The sequence below is a fragment of the Sinohyriopsis cumingii genome, chromosome 4 (assembly GCF_028554795.1).
Source record: "Sinohyriopsis cumingii isolate HCF-2022 chromosome 4, ASM2855479v2, whole genome shotgun sequence".
NCBI lineage: Eukaryota > Metazoa > Mollusca > Bivalvia > Unionida > Unionidae > Sinohyriopsis > Sinohyriopsis cumingii.
In genome coordinates, this window is record NC_142964.1 from 91,972,288 (window position 1) to 91,990,858 (window position 18,571).

General features: G+C 36.1%; 1 protein-coding gene across 1 annotated transcript in view; it reads left to right on the top strand.

The window, feature by feature from the left end:
* Positions 1-18,571, top strand: part of LOC149801671 (vacuolar protein sorting-associated protein 45-like) — a 53,108-nt gene that overhangs the window by 24,651 nt on the left and 9,886 nt on the right. Inside the window, exons 8-12 of the mRNA XM_089955947.1 lie at positions 1,783-1,893; positions 6,982-7,149; positions 7,947-8,105; positions 9,802-9,909; positions 18,121-18,242. Coding sequence (XP_089812073.1) covers positions 1,783-1,893; positions 6,982-7,149; positions 7,947-8,105; positions 9,802-9,909; positions 18,121-18,242 — 668 coding nt within the window. The remainder of the gene's footprint in view (positions 1-1,782; positions 1,894-6,981; positions 7,150-7,946; positions 8,106-9,801; positions 9,910-18,120; positions 18,243-18,571) is intronic.

Below are 18,571 nucleotides of genomic sequence, written 5' to 3' on the forward strand. Positions count from 1 at the left end.
TAGAGGTCACATTCATGGTATGTCTATTAAGATAAGTTTAGATGTCATGTTCATGGTATGTCTATTAAGATAAGTTTAGAGGTCACATTCATGGTATGTCTATTAAGATAAGTTTAGAGGTCACATTCATGGTATGTCTATTAAGATAAGTTTAGATGTCATGTTCATGGTATGTCTATTAAGATAAGTTTAGATGTCACATTCATGGTATGTCTATTAAGATAAGTTTAGAGGTCACATTCATAGTATGTCTATTAAGATAAGTTTAGATGTCACATTCATGGTATGTCTATTAAGATAAGTTTAGATGTCACATTCATAGTATGTCTATTAAGATAAGTTTAGATGTCACATTCATGGTATGTCTGTTAAGATAAGTTTAGATGTCACATTCATGGTATGTCTATTAAGACAAGTTTAGATGTCACATTCATGGTATGTCTATTAAGACAAGTTTAGATGTCACATTCATGATATGTCTATTAAGATAAGTTTAGAGGTCACATTTATGGTATGTCTATTTAGATAAGTTTAGAGGTCACATTCATGGTATGTCTTTTAAGATAAGTTTAGAGGTCACATTCATGGCATGTAAATTAAGAAAATAATGGTCTCAGCATAGTAAATTTATTTCTGAACAACATACCAAAAAATCGAGGTCCCTGTGACCCATTGATCATTAATCTCCAAAGTCAACCATACCCTACTGGTGCCTACCCAGAGGGATCATGAAGACATGATGGCCATATATTTTACCACTCATGGTACTGAATTTTTAATCCTTTGAGTTTTCTAGTACTTTGAAAAAGAGTTTTGAGAAAATATTTCCATTTGCATTGTTTTCTCCACAATTTCCTCTGCACCTGAATTGTTTTCCCCGGTGTTGCTTTAAATGTTGCCATACTGGGCTGTTTAACTGAATATATTGGAAAGACCAACAAAATGTTGCCTAACTGGGCTGTTTAACTCTATATATTGGAGATAATGACAATATTTTGTCCTACTGGGATGTTTAACTCTATCTATTAAAGAGACTACAAAATGTTGCCATATCGGGCTGCTTAACTCTATATATTGGAGAGACTAACAAAATGTTGTCATACCAGGCTGCTTAACTCTATATATTGGATAGATAGACTAACAAAATGTTGCCATTCTGGGCTGATTAACTCTATATATTAGATAGATTAATCAAATGTTGCCATTCTGGGCTGATTCGCTCTATATATTGCATAGACTAACAAATGTTGCCATACTAGGCTGTTTATCTCTATATATTGGAGAGACTGACAGATGTTGCCATGCTGGGCTGTTTAACTATATATTGGAGAGACTAACAAAATGTTGCCATACTGGGCTGATTAACTCTATATATTGGAGAGACTAACAAAATGTTGCCATACTAGATTGTTTAACTCTATATGTCGGAGAAGCTAACAAAATGTTATAGAGATGGGAATGTAGGGTGGAGATTATTTTACTTACTGTCCACTCTGAACATACCTGAATACTTATGTCATGAAAACCAGTGAAGCTTAAAACTAGTGTAGCATACAGTTACCACAGGCTTTGCAACATACTTTTGAAGTTAGTTCAGCAAACAATCATGGCCTGTGCTTGCATGTCATGAAAGTTGAGTCACATTATTTCAGAATGAAGTTATTTATGCCATTCTTATTAATCATGTGGGGAATTTCCATTTTCTTTTTAGATACCTGAATGTTAGTGATGAATGATATGAAATAGCTTACATCCATCATTTTTGAATTTCTTTCATTGCAGAATATGTATTTGAATTTTGGAGAAATTGGCACAAACATAAAAGAACTCATGGAAGACTTTCAAAGTAAATCCCAAAGTCATGCAAAAGTGGAATCAATATCTGATATGAAGGTTAGTTTTGTACTTTGGTTGCAGGGATGGTAAGCCATGATATTTTGTCCAATTCTGGTACAGGATGACAAAATTAGCACCATGAGATGTTGCAGTAAGGGCCAGTATTTGTATTTGTTTACTGAACATGAGATTCCTTTCCATCCCAAAAGGGGTCAACATCTATTTTTCCATCACATATGTTCTCCAGTCATGATAACTTTAGGGATATAAACCTGCTGCTTTGTGAATCAAGCCCTACAAAAAGACAAAAATCAGCTTTTTCAATCTCATATTGACAAAGGGTATTAACTCTTGCCCATTATTTCCCCTTTCCACTGCCTGGTGTCACTAGTTTTTAAGCTTTGCTGCAGCACTGATAACATTATACCTTCAAGAATCCAAGCTATCTTAATGTCATAATTGGACCATCCATTCAGGGAGATACTGAATGAGTTTAACTTCAGCATTTCACATTATCATTTAAAAGAGTTATGAATTTAATTTTTAGCATTCTTCATTCTTGTTTTAAAAAGTTATAGCCCCAGATTGCTGATTTCAATGTTTAAGGTCTTGTTGAGCAAATTGTAGTGACTTTTGCCTATATGATGCACCTATTGTAAATAGCTTAAGTTAACATAACTAGGTCTAGCCATTGTGAAAAGACTTTTGGGTAGATTGTATAAACAAAAGAAAACGTGTCTTACTTGTTTATAACTTTGTTCACAAAGACGCAGAAATTTTGTAACAGTTATAAAAAGATGGTGCCTAAAGAAAACAGTGCCCAAATATGTGTCATTATAAATCATAATTGGCAATTAAATCCCAGACAAAGTGCTAATTACATCATATGTTCCTATCTATCCATCTGTTACTTATTATATTATATCAGGAGTTATTTTAATTGCTGAAAATGTTTACAAAAATACTTAAAATAGGAAGTTTTTGACATGATAACTTATTAGCTGTAATGGATTATGACATAAGTATGTGTTTATCTGTTAAAGTTTTTTAGAGTCTGATGAATAGACAAGAAGTTGGTTAAAATAAGCAGTATATAAATAATACAAGCTATCCATTATCCACCTATTTGTCAGTCAGGCAGTAGGATCCTGCAGCCAGAATTCAAAACCTACATGTTAGGAAGTCCCTGCCTTCCAGAAACTTGACAGAACTGTGTATGTAGAATTAAATGATTTTCATTTCTTATGGACCACCTAGGCTACCAATACACAAAACTGATGAACAAATGGAATGGCCATGACCAGACAGTATTGATGTCTATTCTTTCCTTTAACAATATGCCGAACACTCTTGGGCATAATAATACCAGTGTCCCACTCATACATAACATTCTGTAGGAATTTTTATTATATCGGCCCTCAATGAAGATAAAATTTCTAGTGATTGTGTTGTATTTTAGATCCAAACCTCCATTTCACATGGATATTTTGTTTTTGCATGATATATAACAATAATTTTGTCACAGAAAAGCAACTTTTTTGTGTACCATTCGAACATATTGCACAATAGAGATAGATGATGGAAGTTTATCCAAAATTGCTTCATTTCACTTTGAAGCTTAATGGCATTACTGTGGTTTGAACTATGGTTTGGTTTGGTGTCATTGCCCTAACAACACTTTGAAGGTCAAATCATGCCATGGCAAGTTGGTTAAGTATTTGTCCAGAAAAGCATTATGGTAGTCAATCCAGACTAATCCAATGCTTAGAATCGAACTCACATCCTTTTGTGCACATGTCTAATGCCTTACCTATTGAGCTACTGCAGCTTTAGTTCCAAAAAAATTATTTACATTGTTAGGGTCTGGTATTCCTATGATTTTTATCTCCTTGTTTGAATGATTTTGAGCTTTGTTCATATTTCCATCCATATGATAGATCCCATTTCACCTATTCATAAAGTTGGTATATGGATGACCCTATTTCAAATGTATAGTAGTCAGTAGTTTCGATTTGTGGATACATCTTATAGAGTAACATGGCCATATCAAAAGAAGGTCATCATGACCTTTTTACCATGTTTTAATGACTTATGTACTTTTAGAGATATGTTTTTAGCACCATCTGCATTATAGATCCCATTTCACCTAGTCATCAAAATTGGTATAAGAATGCACCTGTGAAGAGTAACAAGACCAGGTCAAAAATTGGTCACTATCACAATTTATTGACATGTTAGTAACTTTTCTCAGTGGTTTGTTCATGACACCTTCATACTTTGACTTACACTCATCGAAAAAGGGCATATTGAGAGATCATCGGAGGAGTAATTAATCTATACCCTAAAGATGACACTGTGACCTATTTTTCAGGATGGATCAACTTTGTAACATAAAGGTTTGGTTTTATTTATTTATTTTTTGATTTTTGGTGGTTTTAATGGCACTGTTAGCACATCATTGGCTGTATTATTCCAAGGAAATATGAGCTAGGGTCTTTTGGATGTGTATTGAACCTGTGACCCTTGTATTGCAAGTCCAATTGCTCTACCAAATGAGCTAACACAGTGCTGCACAAAATTGGATTTGGCTGTATCTTAGAAGCTACACATATACATTCAGCAAACTTTATTTATAGACTCTATAAATACTTCATACCAGGGCAGAAAGTAGGTCACTGTGACATTTGTCACTTAAACTACAAACACTTGTCATATTTTAAATATAGATACATTTCTGCAATACAATGTTACCTTCAAAAACGAGGTCAGTGTAGTCTAATTTTGTTTAGACTTTATTGACTTCATCACTGAAATTTATTTTAATCAGCATCTTTCATGCTGTCAGTTTTACAGTTATAAGACTTTCTATGTTGGTCAAGCTGTACATTGCAACACAGAAACTGGGTCATTAGGAACAAAAAGTATGCCATTGTTGTATATTTTTGGCAAGTAGGAAACATTTGACCTAATTTACATTTTAATCCTTACATTTGACATTAATGTCTTTCAGTCTTTATTATCCAAAGTGACCCATTACATCAAGTAAGTTATATTTACTACTCCTGCTCAGACTTATGCTAGCCTAGTTTTCAAACAGAAGTGATGATGGTAGGGTGATTGGTGGTTTTAGAAGATATTGAAAGTTAAAACAAATTTATAAAACAATGAAAGAAAAGAATTACTATGATTGACTAACTTGGTTTGTATCAGAATGTTTAGGCATGATCAGTTTTGGACCCATGTTATCATGTTTGTCTGTCTGTCTCTCTGTTTAAATTATTTTAAGAGTTTGATTTTTAGCCTGCTGTGTGATCATTTAGAGGAGGTATGAGTTATGGACCCTGACTGCCTACAACTCAGTTTTATCAGGGATTTTTGGACTTTAGCCAAATTTGTCATGCAGTTTTAAACTTGTGAGACTCTGAGTTGGATTTCTTGCATCCCAAAACAGCATTTTGACAGGAGTTATGGCCTCTGATGGCCCATCCTCATGACTTTGTTAATGCAGCAAGGGTTATTGGATTTCAGCCAAATTTTGTATGCAGCTTTGTATAGATATGACCTTGAATATATTGATTTAATTACACATTTACAGGAGTTTTGTTCCCTTATTGCCTGTTCTCTGTCTTTGGTTTTCATGGCACAGCTTTACCAGGGTTTAGAGGATTTCAACCAGTGTGGACATTCATATTTATCTTGATCACATCGTGATTGCATTCAGTTTCGGAGTTCCAGGAAATCATCAACAAGAGTTATGTCCCTTGATTTTCCATCCTTATCCTGAGTTCTGCAGTGTTACTTTTCCATGGTTTGTTGGATTTCAGCCATATTTAGCCTGCTGCATTACGTTGATGTACTCTTGAATAATATACACAACCAGCATTCCACAGCATCATTTACAGGAGTGATGGCCATTGATCGCCAGGAACTGCTCTGGTAGCCTAGTGGTTAGAGCGTCTGCCTCGGATGCGAGAGGTCGTGGGTTCGATCCCTGACCGAGTCATCCCAAAGACTTACAAAAATGGTACTAACAGCTGCCTCGCTTGGTGCTCAGCATTAAGAGGTTAGTGTTAGGACTGGTCGGCCTGGTGTCAAAATAATGTGACTGGGTGGGACATCATACTACGTGTCTGTGGCATGATGCCCCAGTGCTAGACATCACTATAAACTGCCACATTGCAGACATCGTAGCAATATCACTGAAAAATTGTTAAAGCTATGTTAAAAATCCAGATCACATCACATCTGATTGCCAGGTTTGCTGCAGCATTTTTTCCAAGGAATGCTGAATTTCAACCAGATTTATCAGGCTTGTTTCTGTTAATGACATCTCGAATTAGCTGGTTTTCCAGCACTTCACATCATCTTCTAGAGGAGTTAATACTCCTAAATACCAGTTCTCCTACATTTGGTTTCCTAGCACAAGTTTCAGTGTTGAAGGACCAGTCCAAGTAAATGATGGTGAGTGGAGCCTTTTGCAATGCACCCGACACATATAGGTCAAGTGAGCAAAGTAGAAAACAGATTGCAAAGTGCTAATCAGCAATGTGCTTTAGCAGTGCAGTGGTCACAGGTTGATTTGAATACACAGAATATAACATAATATTTATTTTTAATAATAATTAGCAATATAATGTACAGATTCAGAAACACCAGTATATGAGAAAATATATGTGACTTGAAGAGAAGTTGATCTTTCAGTCGCATGACATGGTTTATGTTATGTTTTAAATAATACAGACTTCATTGTCATTTATTTGAGAAAATTTGGAAAGGCATGTAAAATTTATTTTATTGCTGTAAATGGCAGCATTAGAAAATTTTAAGTTTTTGGTAAGTCTACTAAATTCTTGGAATATGTTGAAGTGCATGGACACTGATATGTGATTTTCATTAGTTCTACAAGATGTGGAGTCAATTATTAATTAAGATAGTCTAAAAATTCAGATAATTAGGATTTAAATAATCCCTGCGTATTGCAATTTTAATGGTCATTATGTTATTGGTAAAGTTGTATTTTAGGTAGCCTGTGGTTTTAACGTCTTATGTTGTTAAACTTAGGTAATCACAATAACACATATAACAAACATAAAAGATAAAAACTGTGTTACACCTTGAGGAACATTATCATTTTACGTTTTATAGGCTTTTATTGAGAATTACCCACAGTTCAAAAAAATGTCGGGAACAGTGTCAAAGCATGTAACAGTTGTGGGTGAGCTGTCACGATTGGTTGGAAAACAAAATCTTCTGGAAGTTTCTGAGGCTGAGCAAGAACTGGCATGTCAGGATGACCACTCTGCATCACTGCAGGTAACAATGCCATCATATTTTTAAATTTTTTTAGTCTATCCTGAAATTATTAAGAATGGAAAAAAAATTTGTTTAGTGGATTTCTGCAAGATAATAATTTTGCAGTGCAAGAAAATTTGTATGTTACTTCCTCAGAATTCTATGTATTATGAGGTTGTCATCAAACCTGGCACCTCTTTAAAATACCTTAGGAATGATGTGCCAAAATATGGTCAAAGGTGACGGTCTGTGTAACATGCTGATGGGGCATGGAGTTGTATATTATTCTAGTCATCTAAAGGTAATATAAATCTGACATAAATTAAAATCAGTGAAATGTCATTAAATCTGGACTTGAAGAAAAATGTTTGCAAAAGTATGGTCTGGCCATGCTTCCTTTCCCCCACATAAATGATCAGTAGTGATTGAATATAACATAAATGGTCATTTTGTATGACATTTAAGAACCAAACTAAATAATATCTATCTTTTTAAATAATTGGTAAACTGATAATGAAATTATTCAATGAGATTTTTTAATTATTTTTTTACGAAATAAGAATACATTTAAGGTTCTGTTAGCATAAATGACAATAACTTATTAAATTATAAGCCCCAAAACAGTCTGGTGAAATGAGCTGTACTGGACATAATTTCTTGCCTTATATGATGTCACATGACATTACAAGATAAGTCATTAGATTTAATATCAATAATATCAAATTGCTATCTTGATGATACTGCACTTCATAAAAACAATTATTTCTTTACATATGCAGTATGTATTTATTATTTCTTATTTTATCTTTAATGTGCAGAAAATTAAGTCTCTTCTGTCTAATGACAAAGTAACACAACTGGACATGTTGAGACTGGTGATGCTGTATGCTCTGCGTTATGAGAGTCACAGTAACAACGATGTATCTGGTCTTGTAGAAACACTAAAAAGGAAAGGAATCAGTGACAAACATAGAACAGTAAGTACAGAATAATGTCTTAGTTTAGTTGTTAACATTAATTTTAAGTCCCCCACTAGTTTTGTTATTTACTCATTCTGCATAATGTAGGAAATGGCAAGACATAAGTCAAGAGGGATCCTGCTATAACATGTTAGTTGGGTTCCATAATTGCAGATTGTGTATTGATATAAAGTATAATGAAAAAGGTTGAAGTCCAATGGTATTGTGGGATACATACAAACTACCAGCCAACATGTTGTATAATTTTATGACTTGCCAGTTCATATAACAGTCAGAATTAAGATAGCTCAATGCCTGATGAAAATGAATAATTGTTGTGTAAAAATGTTAATGTCTGTAAGCTATTATTCTGAAACTCAGCTGAATTCATTTTATCAGTTTTGATTAGTATCAGGTAATTAAGAACACCTTAGACAAATAATAAGGACCAATTAGGTGACCATTTTGTTATATTCAGATTCATGTTATAATGAAGTGCATTATAGCAGTGGCCTCCTATATATTTGTTTTTGTTGTTGGTTACACCATCGTTGTTGTCAGTCTAAATACTGTTTAAAGATTTTATGTAAAACTTATGTACAGGCTCTTGCATAGTTAACAGGTAAAAAAATGTTCAGTTGAACCCCTATTTAATTGTCAAATATCTGTCAAACTTTTACTCGGTCAGTCCTAAAAATGTTTCAGTTCACATGCTTTTATAATCATGTATAAATTGAGACGAACTGCAGACTGCACAGACCCAGATCTGCCATTGCATAATGAGCTATCAGATCTGGGTCCATGTAATTTGTTAGGAGTAGTCATTAAAATAAACAACACAAACTCTAATATGATGATGCATTATGTGATGGCCGATCAGGATCTGGAATCATCTTTCAAGATTGTATTACAGTTTATTCTAGAGCTTCAGTCCTTTTAGTCACTGTTCAAATTTCAGTCATATACTGTTGTTAAATTGTTTCATATATTAGGCTATTGTTGAGTTTATACATGTGACCTGGTTAGATTCTTGTGCTTCAGACTTAAATATTTAGTATGGCATATTGACCGTTCATTTGAATTAAACTTTGACCATTCATTTAACTTTAAATTTGATCGATCAGGTCAAATCAGAATTTAAGAAGATATCTTTAATTATCCACATGCTTTTTTGTAAGAAAACATGATTCATGAAACCTTACCTTTCCATGCAGGGGCCCCGAGTGGCCGAGTGGTCTAAAGCGCTCTCCGTTACAGATCACTGCCGTCTCACCTCTGTCTGCATGGGTTCGAGTCTAGGATTCGGCCAATGTGGGTATGTGAGAAAGCTTGCCAGTAGCTTCTCGTGGGTCAGTGGTTCTTCCTTGGGTTTTCCCGGGTTCTTCCTCCACCATTAATACTGGCCGCCATGCATAGCCTATCGTGTGCTGAAAAATGACGTTAAACCCCACAACAACAACAACAACCTTTCCATGCATGCATATTTTTGTGTGTATGCATGGTTTCATCCATTTTTTTGTGTATTGCAGGTCAAATAATAATGATAGCACTGTGACCTTTATTGCATGGTATTAAATTTAAAAAAAATCTTGAAGCAGTTTTATCATTGCTGAACTTTCCCAGTTGTGATGAACATGAACAAGAAACATCAGAAAGTTTTCTCACAGGAGTTATGGCCCCTGTTTGTCATAATCTATTTTCCTGCTGGTTTCAGATGGTGTCAGCTATTTTAGAGTTTGGTGGACGGAAGGCAAGAGGAAGTGATCTTTTTGGCAGCCAGGACCCAGTAGCATTTACAAAGAAGTTATTCAAAGGACTTAAGGTAATTAAAGTTTAGATGTGACTTATGGTATTTCATTTTTATCTCTTTGGCTTAGACATACAAAGCTAAATTCATATTTATTTTGTTTGCAAAGAATTATCTTTCATATGGAAACTTGTGAATTTAATCAGCACTTTTGGATAGATTTAGCAACAAAGCTGGAGATACAAAAAAGAAATAAATGACAACAATGCACATCACCACTGATTTGTTTTTATGCCTCCAGTATGGTGGCATCATAAGATTTCTTTTTGTTCTTGTGTGGGTGTCTGGGTTTGCAAGTGTGTGCATGTCTGCAGACAGCTTTGGTTAAAGTTTTTTTTTCTCCACAAGTTTTAGTTCATGAACTCACTTACCTGATTGGCATGTTTGGAATACAATATCGTCCCATTCTTCTTGGCATGTTGAATGTAGATCTTTTATATCTCATCTGCCTTCTGCAGATGACCCATCTGGTACAGTGATATCTAATTATGATCTTAACCAAAATCAAAGACTTACTGTTTCAGCGGCCAGATTGGAAGTGGCTAGCTGTTGGAATACCGTTAGAAGCCCCACAACTGGAAATCACAATTTGTACAGATGCCAGTTTGTTGGGTTGGGGGGCACACTTGCTGTCAGAATTTGTGAGTCAGCCACATGTGGACACTGTAAGAAAAGGCTCTTTACATCAGTCTTTTGGAAATGAAGACCATTTTCAACATCTTCCATACTTGGGTGGAGCATATTGAAATGAAGATGGTTCTCATAATATCTGACAAATTGGTCATAGCGAACTTTCTCTTCAGAAAGGTGTTTGTGACAGAATTACAAGACCTTTGTGCTATAGCATGGGAGTACATTCTTTGGTGTGTCCAGTATCCTATCAACATACAAGTCTGGCACATTCCAGACACTCTGAAAGTCATGGCTGACTCTTTATGAAGGAGAGGTCAGCTGCTTCATAAGGAACAGTTTATCCATCCATCCATCTTAAACTGAGTTAGCTCCCCTTGGAGTCAGCTGATGCTAAACCTATTCAGTATGGTAGTATCAACATAATGTTTTCATCAAAAGGCTGTATGTGATGTCTAGTTGTTCCCATATAAAAATGGTGCAGACCCAATACAGCCCCCTTGGCAGCCATCTTGAAATCTTATCACTACTCCTTCTAAATGGAACATGGGGAAAAAGGCATCAAAGTAAATATAGTATGAATGAGAATTGAAATTTCACCTCTAGTTTTTCTGTCAGTACTGTCAGAACTGAGTTCCAGAAAACTCATTGTTATTGCAGGAAGACATCTACTCCAACCCCATATTCATATCTGGAGATGCTCCCAGGGTGCGCAATTGCATGATTCACATAAAAGTTATTTGAATCTGCACACTTGGAAAGCAGTGATTTGCAATATCTTCTGCAAACTAGCTGAAAGTTGTGCATACTCTGTACAGTATACAATTTTATTCAGCTGTTCACCCTTTTAGTACTTGTGGCAATGTAAGTCAAGCTAGTAGAAATGTTATGGTGCTTGTCGCAAGATGTATTTTTTCCTAACTTTTTACACATCTGATTTCTTTGGCTTGACATAAATGTTTGTTAAACTAAATTTGATTGACACATTGGGCCCTGTAACAAACATTCTGTCATAGTTTGAACCGTGCATCAAAGAAGTTTTACAAATGTGCGTTTGTAATATGGACTATCTAGACAATCTCAGATGGCTGATTCCCAGCATGGTTAATCTTTAGAAGATGAGTTCATTTAGCAAATACTAGCTGATCATAGTGATGAAGGCAATTTATTTTGAATGTTAAGAAGCATATCAGATCATTGGAGCTGGGAAAGTGTTAATGTAGATTCCTGTCAGTGATTTAGAACCCAAAAATGGTGTTAAATTCCAGTGTTATGTACATGTGGTATTTTGAAATTAAATGTAGAAAGGGCAGACAAATTAAAATTTAGCACTTCAAGATCATGTGCAACATAAAAGTTATGATAAATCTAGTGAATAAGAATCTAAAAATGAAATTAAGACATAAAGATATTTATTTGTTGAACAAGTAGACCTGGGCATTAATTCACTTAAAATCCTAATAGAGCATTATAGAACAGTAAAATCAGCTAAGCCAAGAAAGTTAAACTTTGGCAGAACTTTTGTTCATGAAAAATCTTATTTTAGAACAGAAATATTCAAAGGACAAGACCTTTTAGCTGTGGAAAATTGTACATGACAATCATAGGAAGTTTTCAAATATGTTCCAGCTGGCTAAGCTTGTCGTGTATATGCCCCTTCAGGCAGCAGACAGTGAAAGGGGTTTTCAGTACAGAATAGTATTCATACACAGATAAAGAATAGATTAAACTGAAAGCAAAATCAACAGATTAATGTGTGTGTGTGTGTGTGTGATTTGGATTTTTAACATAGCTTTAACAATTTTTCAGTCATAACGCTACAGTGTCTGCAGTGTGGCAGTTTATAGTGATGTCTAGCACTGGGGCATCATGCCACAGACATGTAGCATGATGTCCCACCCAGTCACATCCTGACACCGGGCCGACCAGTCCTAACACTAACCTCTTAATGCTGAGTGCCAAGCGATGCAGCTGTTTGTACCATTTTTGTAAGTCTTTGGTATGACTCGGGCAGGGATTGAACCCACGAACTCCTGTGGTGGATGCTCTAAACCACTAGGCCACCGGAGCGGTCCGACAACAGATTAATGTTTATACGACTAGAGACAACACCTTTTAAAGATCTTAATTTCAATAGCCATCATTGAGAGTGGAGCTGGAAGAAAGGGATATGGATATTTAAGTGTTATGTAAATATTGAACTATGTTTCGTCCTCCACCTCAGTTTTGTTCTATTCCCCCCCATTATTTTTATGACAAGGTAGGAAGTCATCCCTTATGTTAAAATCCTGTGAGCATCTCTGCATATTAGGTTAGTTTGTTTAATATTATATTATTGGACTACCATCATGTAATGCATCAGCCGATCTTAATCTCTGTCATTTTGTTCTGTTGTTGAATTGTAATGATTGATGTAGTAGTGCTGGGTCATCTTACATACATGATGTTCAGCTGTATGTTGACTCACAATTACATGTTTTACTTTCAAAGAACAAGTCTGTACTGGATGTGTTGTTGGAGATTCTTCATTTCAATTGTACTTTCATGTGATAGCAAAGTTCATACATTCAGTGCTGTTTCACCACTTAAGGATGGACTTATGAGTAACATATGAGTGATTGTAGAAAATGCAGTCTGATTACACTTTTTTAATGGCTAGTGTAGAAAAAAAATTAAAACATAAACTGAAGAAAGAGAATAAGATTTTATTTTCATATTTTATTTTCATATTTTAACACTAGTTAAACAAATGATACATTATAACAAAATCTTGATATAATTTCATTTTGGTTATTTTTTTAGGCCCAGTTGAGAGCTTCCAACTTTTTTAACTTTAAGGAGGGACATTTACTAAATTCTTGTTGCAACCCTGATCATCATATGTAGATGTTAAATTCTCACCAGTTACTTCTTTTTGCAATGTTAAGCTCTACTGGTTATAGACCAGAAATATTTATGGGATCTGTAGGGGATGTCCATTGTCTGTGGTCCATTGCCTATCAAAGTTATTGCTTCTCCCCCTAAAGTACTTAGAGGATTGCCATGAATCCAAACAACTGAAACATCACACAAAATGGATGGAAACATGAATTTCACTGGTTTGAATCAAGTTCAGTGGGACATGAATATGCATTCTGCCATTACTTTAAAGCCAATTTTAAGTGAAACTTACCAAATTTGACATAGATAGCAGCAGTCTTGAGCATTTCTGGCAGGCAGTCTGCAATTTAAATCTACCCACTAGCAGGAAATGTTTGTGGACTAAGGAGAATTTTCTTAACATTGCCACATTCCAATGCAGACACTGAAAGTACATTTTTTCCTTCAAATATGTTCCCCAATCACATGATGTTAGGAATATTAGCCTGCTCTCTCGCAAACCCACCACTAGTAAAAGATGAAAATCAACTTTTCTTTTCTGTTAAATGGACGAAGGGAAATAACTCTTTTCCATTACTTCCCATTCGAACTTAGGTGGCACCAGTTATAGCTTCGCTATTGCACTGATCACATTGTACAGTTTATCCTCCAATAATCCAAGCCATTTATGTGTTACATTTGAATCATCCAATGTTCTTTTTGGATCTATTGTGTGGATTTATCATTCATCTGCAGGTTGTATACTTTCTTTTTACAGTTTCTGCCAAATCTGAGCAATTTTGTCACCTTTAGGTACCTTGTCCTTTTAAGACCATGTCACGTCACGCTGTTATTGACCTCTGCAAGGTCTATGCAGATTAGCTCAACTTTGACTTTCGCAACCTCCATTTGTAACGAAATTGGTTTAAGTGAGATATTAACATGCTGCATGGCTATTTTATGCTTTGTTTTTCCGTTCTTGTGCAGTTTCAGTAGAAGGGTCAACTTAATACATGCAGTGCATAAATTCAAAGCATAGTCTACACGTTTTGAATGCGACACTGACTTTTCTGATTCCTTTGCTAGTAACAGGGAATATATTTATATTAGTGAATTAGTAACTTGATGAATGACTAATTTATGCTTCGCTTTCTCTTCCTATGTCATTTCAGCAGAACGTCATCTAAATGCTATATCTGTAACTTCATAGTATGGAAGTCTACCGTGACTCTTGTTTTGTTTATCCTAACTATACATCATCAATGACAAGCAGCATCAGTAATACATGGTCAAAGGAAGTCTTTGCTAGTTAGTCACATGCTAACCTATGCTTTGTTTTAACTTCCTGTGTCATTTCAGGATAAGTATTTATTAAATGCATGAAATGCACATTCAAAGCAATAGTCAATTTGGCATCGAAGGGAAGGAAAGACAGAATAAGTCAAGGAAGACAAGCTACAGTTCATCGCTGGTGGTACAGAATCATCGGGGCATGCTTCCCAATTTTAGGCAGCCCATTGGGCATAAGTCAGGGTGCATGGGGTTTGTACTGGATCCATTGGATCCATCTCGGTATACCACCACACTGTTACTATCTGTCTAGCTGTTACTGACCATCCAGCATGGGAGACCTTTTGGGAAGACTGCCCAGCCAGCTTGTCCATCACTTGCATTTCCCACTCATTAGGGGAGTGTTCCCCAATTTTAGGTAGCCAAGTGGGCATAAGACCCCCCCCCATATGTCTGAGCTTGGTCTTAGTGCCTAATAGGACGCATGGGGTTGTCCATTCAATACAATGCATTATAAAACCACATTGTCGAGGACTATACAGCCATCACTGGTTATCAGGCTGTTCAACATGGAGACCATGTCATTGAATTGTTCCAGCCAACTATTATGATGGAGATTTCAGCAAGAAGTCTGTTCGTCCAGCCAGGTCCATTGAGCAGCTGGTACTGGTGATAGCTGGATCAGACTCAGATCTGACCATAGAACAGACTGAAGTCTAGCTTTCAAGTTGCCTTTGAGAACATTTACAGGGTGTTGGTTACTTCAGAATGCTGTCCACCCCCTATTGCTGCTCAGGACTATAATGCAAAGAATCCATAGATGTTGATGAGGTTGAAGAGATGCTATACTTCTGGTTCCTTCCCCATTTGGCTAGACTTAAGGTGACAAACCCCTTCAGTACTGATCTCCTGGAACTTGACACAAATATATCAGCTGTTCATATGTCCTACTCCATGCCATATCAGAACTGGTATGGGATGTCATTGCTTCTTCTTAAATTTTTTATATTTGGCCTCCTTGGCACCTTTTAGACTTGATGGGGTCACCCAGCGTTAGTCACGCCTAGGAGGCAATGGCCAGGATTGCTTTGGTCAGGGCTGCTTACCATATCTGCACTCCATGTTGCTCAAACCTCATCATACCCTCCCTTTCTAGATGATCCTGTTTGGGTTACCATAGCTTTTGGAGGATGAATAGAGGAAGTTTGCGGGCAGGCATCTCAGGAACTGTCCCTCAGCCTTGATGCTCTACCCACATGGGTGTTTGGAACCACTCAGCCCCCACTAGTGTGAAGGGATGTTAAGTGGCCTTGGGACAGGGAACCTTCTCCATGACATGTTCCCTAGGAAGCAGTTGTACAGAGGCGGTAAGAAACAATATTTTGAACTCAGTGGATCTCCCTATCCCCTCAGAAATGGTGGTGGGTGGGTGATCTAGGTCAATTCAGAGGGACTTTTGGTTTAGTTCAACCCCTTCCCTGTCCTCTCCTCTCTTTATCAGAAACTGGCCTTGCCACAACAGGAAATAAGGCTGCTTATCTACCCCTCCCCCCCAAAAGGCAGTGGAGCTTGTGCAAAGACCACAATCCCTGAGGTTTTCTTCAAGGTTGCCTCTTATTCGGACATGATCCACCTGAGTCACCTCAACCATTTCATTGCAAGTCCAAAATCCAAGATGAGAAGAGTGAGACCAATCTCCATTTGAAGCAACAAGTATACAGTTGGTCTCAATCTCATTGACACATATTTTCATATCCCTATCCACCCTATGTCACACAAATTCTCCATTTTACTTACCATGACATACCGGTAGTTTATCAGTTTAAAGGTCTCTCCTTTGGCCTCAACATCAGCCCTTGGGGTTTTTATCAAGATTATGGATTGTGTCATTACCCTTTTACAATCAATGGCAGTATAAATGGACAACATCCTCCAGAAACAGATTGTAAGTTCTATCTCACTCCACTCCAATGGCCTAGTAGTTAGAACATTTGCCTCATATGTGGGAGGTTGCTGGTTCAAATCCCAGCTGAGTCATACCAAAGACATTTAAAAATGGTACTAGCAGCTGCCATGCTTGGCGCTCAGCATTAAGAGATTAGTGCTAGGCCTGGTCACCCTGGTTTGAGGAAAATGTCAATGGGTGGGACATGATGCTACATGTCTGTGGCATGATTCCCCAGTGTTAGACATGACAAATAGCTGTCACACTGCAGACATCATAGATCTGTGACTGAAAAATTGTTAAAGCTATGTAAAAATCCAAATCACACATGAAAATGGTGCCAATCTGACCGTAAATATGGCCTGCCATAATGAGCACATTGACCTAAATGGGTGGTTATAGCAGCATGAGGTTTATAACAAAAGTCTTCTAATGGTGTCTGGTTTTTCCTTAATGAAAATGGTGTCCACTTTTACATCTGATATGGCTACTATATTGGCTAATTTGAAAATCTTTCACTCAAGAAAATCAGAGATGGTTTCAACACTCAGCAGTCAAAAAAAAAGAAATGGCTTATCTTGAATTCCTGGAAATTCTTTTCAGATAGTGGAGTATTAGTATTCATATATCTAGTATTTTGTTACTGTGTGCAGTAAGATGTGTATTATACCATATATTCCCTAATTAATGCCCTTAGAGGCATTATATTTTTCAAATGGGGTGCATTTATTAGAGCACATTATTGAAAGTTAAAGTTTGATGTACTCTTATAATGACCACAGTTACACATGTACATATGGGGGTCTTTCTGCCATTGAATTCAGTCATTGTAAAAGTAAGCATAGTTAAAATGATTATTCGATCAACACATTTTCCCACTTGGCAGCTGGTCGAAGTTGGACTGGTAAGTCCTTGAACTCACCCCCCAAGCTATTGCATCATGTTTAACACAATGCGTGCCTGTGACTTTAGTAATTTATACATTGATATATACATTGTAACAGTGTCATCAACTGCAACTGCTGCAGCATTTTGTTGTAATCATGGATCTGAACTAGATGGGTATTGTAATGCTTAGGTCTTACACTGCATCATTTAAATTTTCTGTTCTTAAAAAGGGGAAGGGAAATTCATTAGGGAATATATGGTATGTCACATCCACTTTTCTGATAACTGTTATGTGTTAACACAGTCCAGATTCAACCATCAAGTAGATGTTTTCATTAAACACCATAAATCGTGCAGTATACCATATTAGGGATTAAATATTATAATATAGAATGAATAATTAATTAGTCATACTAGATGAACAAACAAATTTAACTTAGCCTATGAATGTAAAGAACACACAGCACAAGTGTCCAAAGATTCATCATGGAAATTATATTGATGTGAATTATAATGTCCCAAAACGTATAGTATATTTTACAAAATTGAAGGTGTCCAACTTTTACACTGTCCCAAAGTATATGGTAAATATGGTAGTACCAATGTTTTTTCAGGGTGTGGAAAATGTTTACACTCAGCACAAGCCCCTGTTACACAGTATTCTGGATCAGCTGATAAAGGGGAAATTGAAGGAGGCAGCTTATCCATACCTAGGGACTAGTCAGCTAAAAGACAGGTAGGTTGCAGTCCAGAGATGCCAACCATTCTGGATTTTGCAAATTTATTATGAATTAGTGAAAAAACAAATTTGTTTTGTGATAAAATTTGGAACAGAAATTTTATATGGGGACACATGTAGGAAGAAATGCACATCAATATCAATACAAGAAACCAGTCAATTAAACTGAATTAGTGAACAAGAAAACAGGAACAAAGCTGTTTGAAAAATTTGTTTTCATTCATAATAAAAATGAAGTTTACATTTGTAATAGCATTGACAATTAGCTGAATTTTGGTAGGTATTGTGTATTAGTTTGTTTACAAATATACAAAATTTCATACACA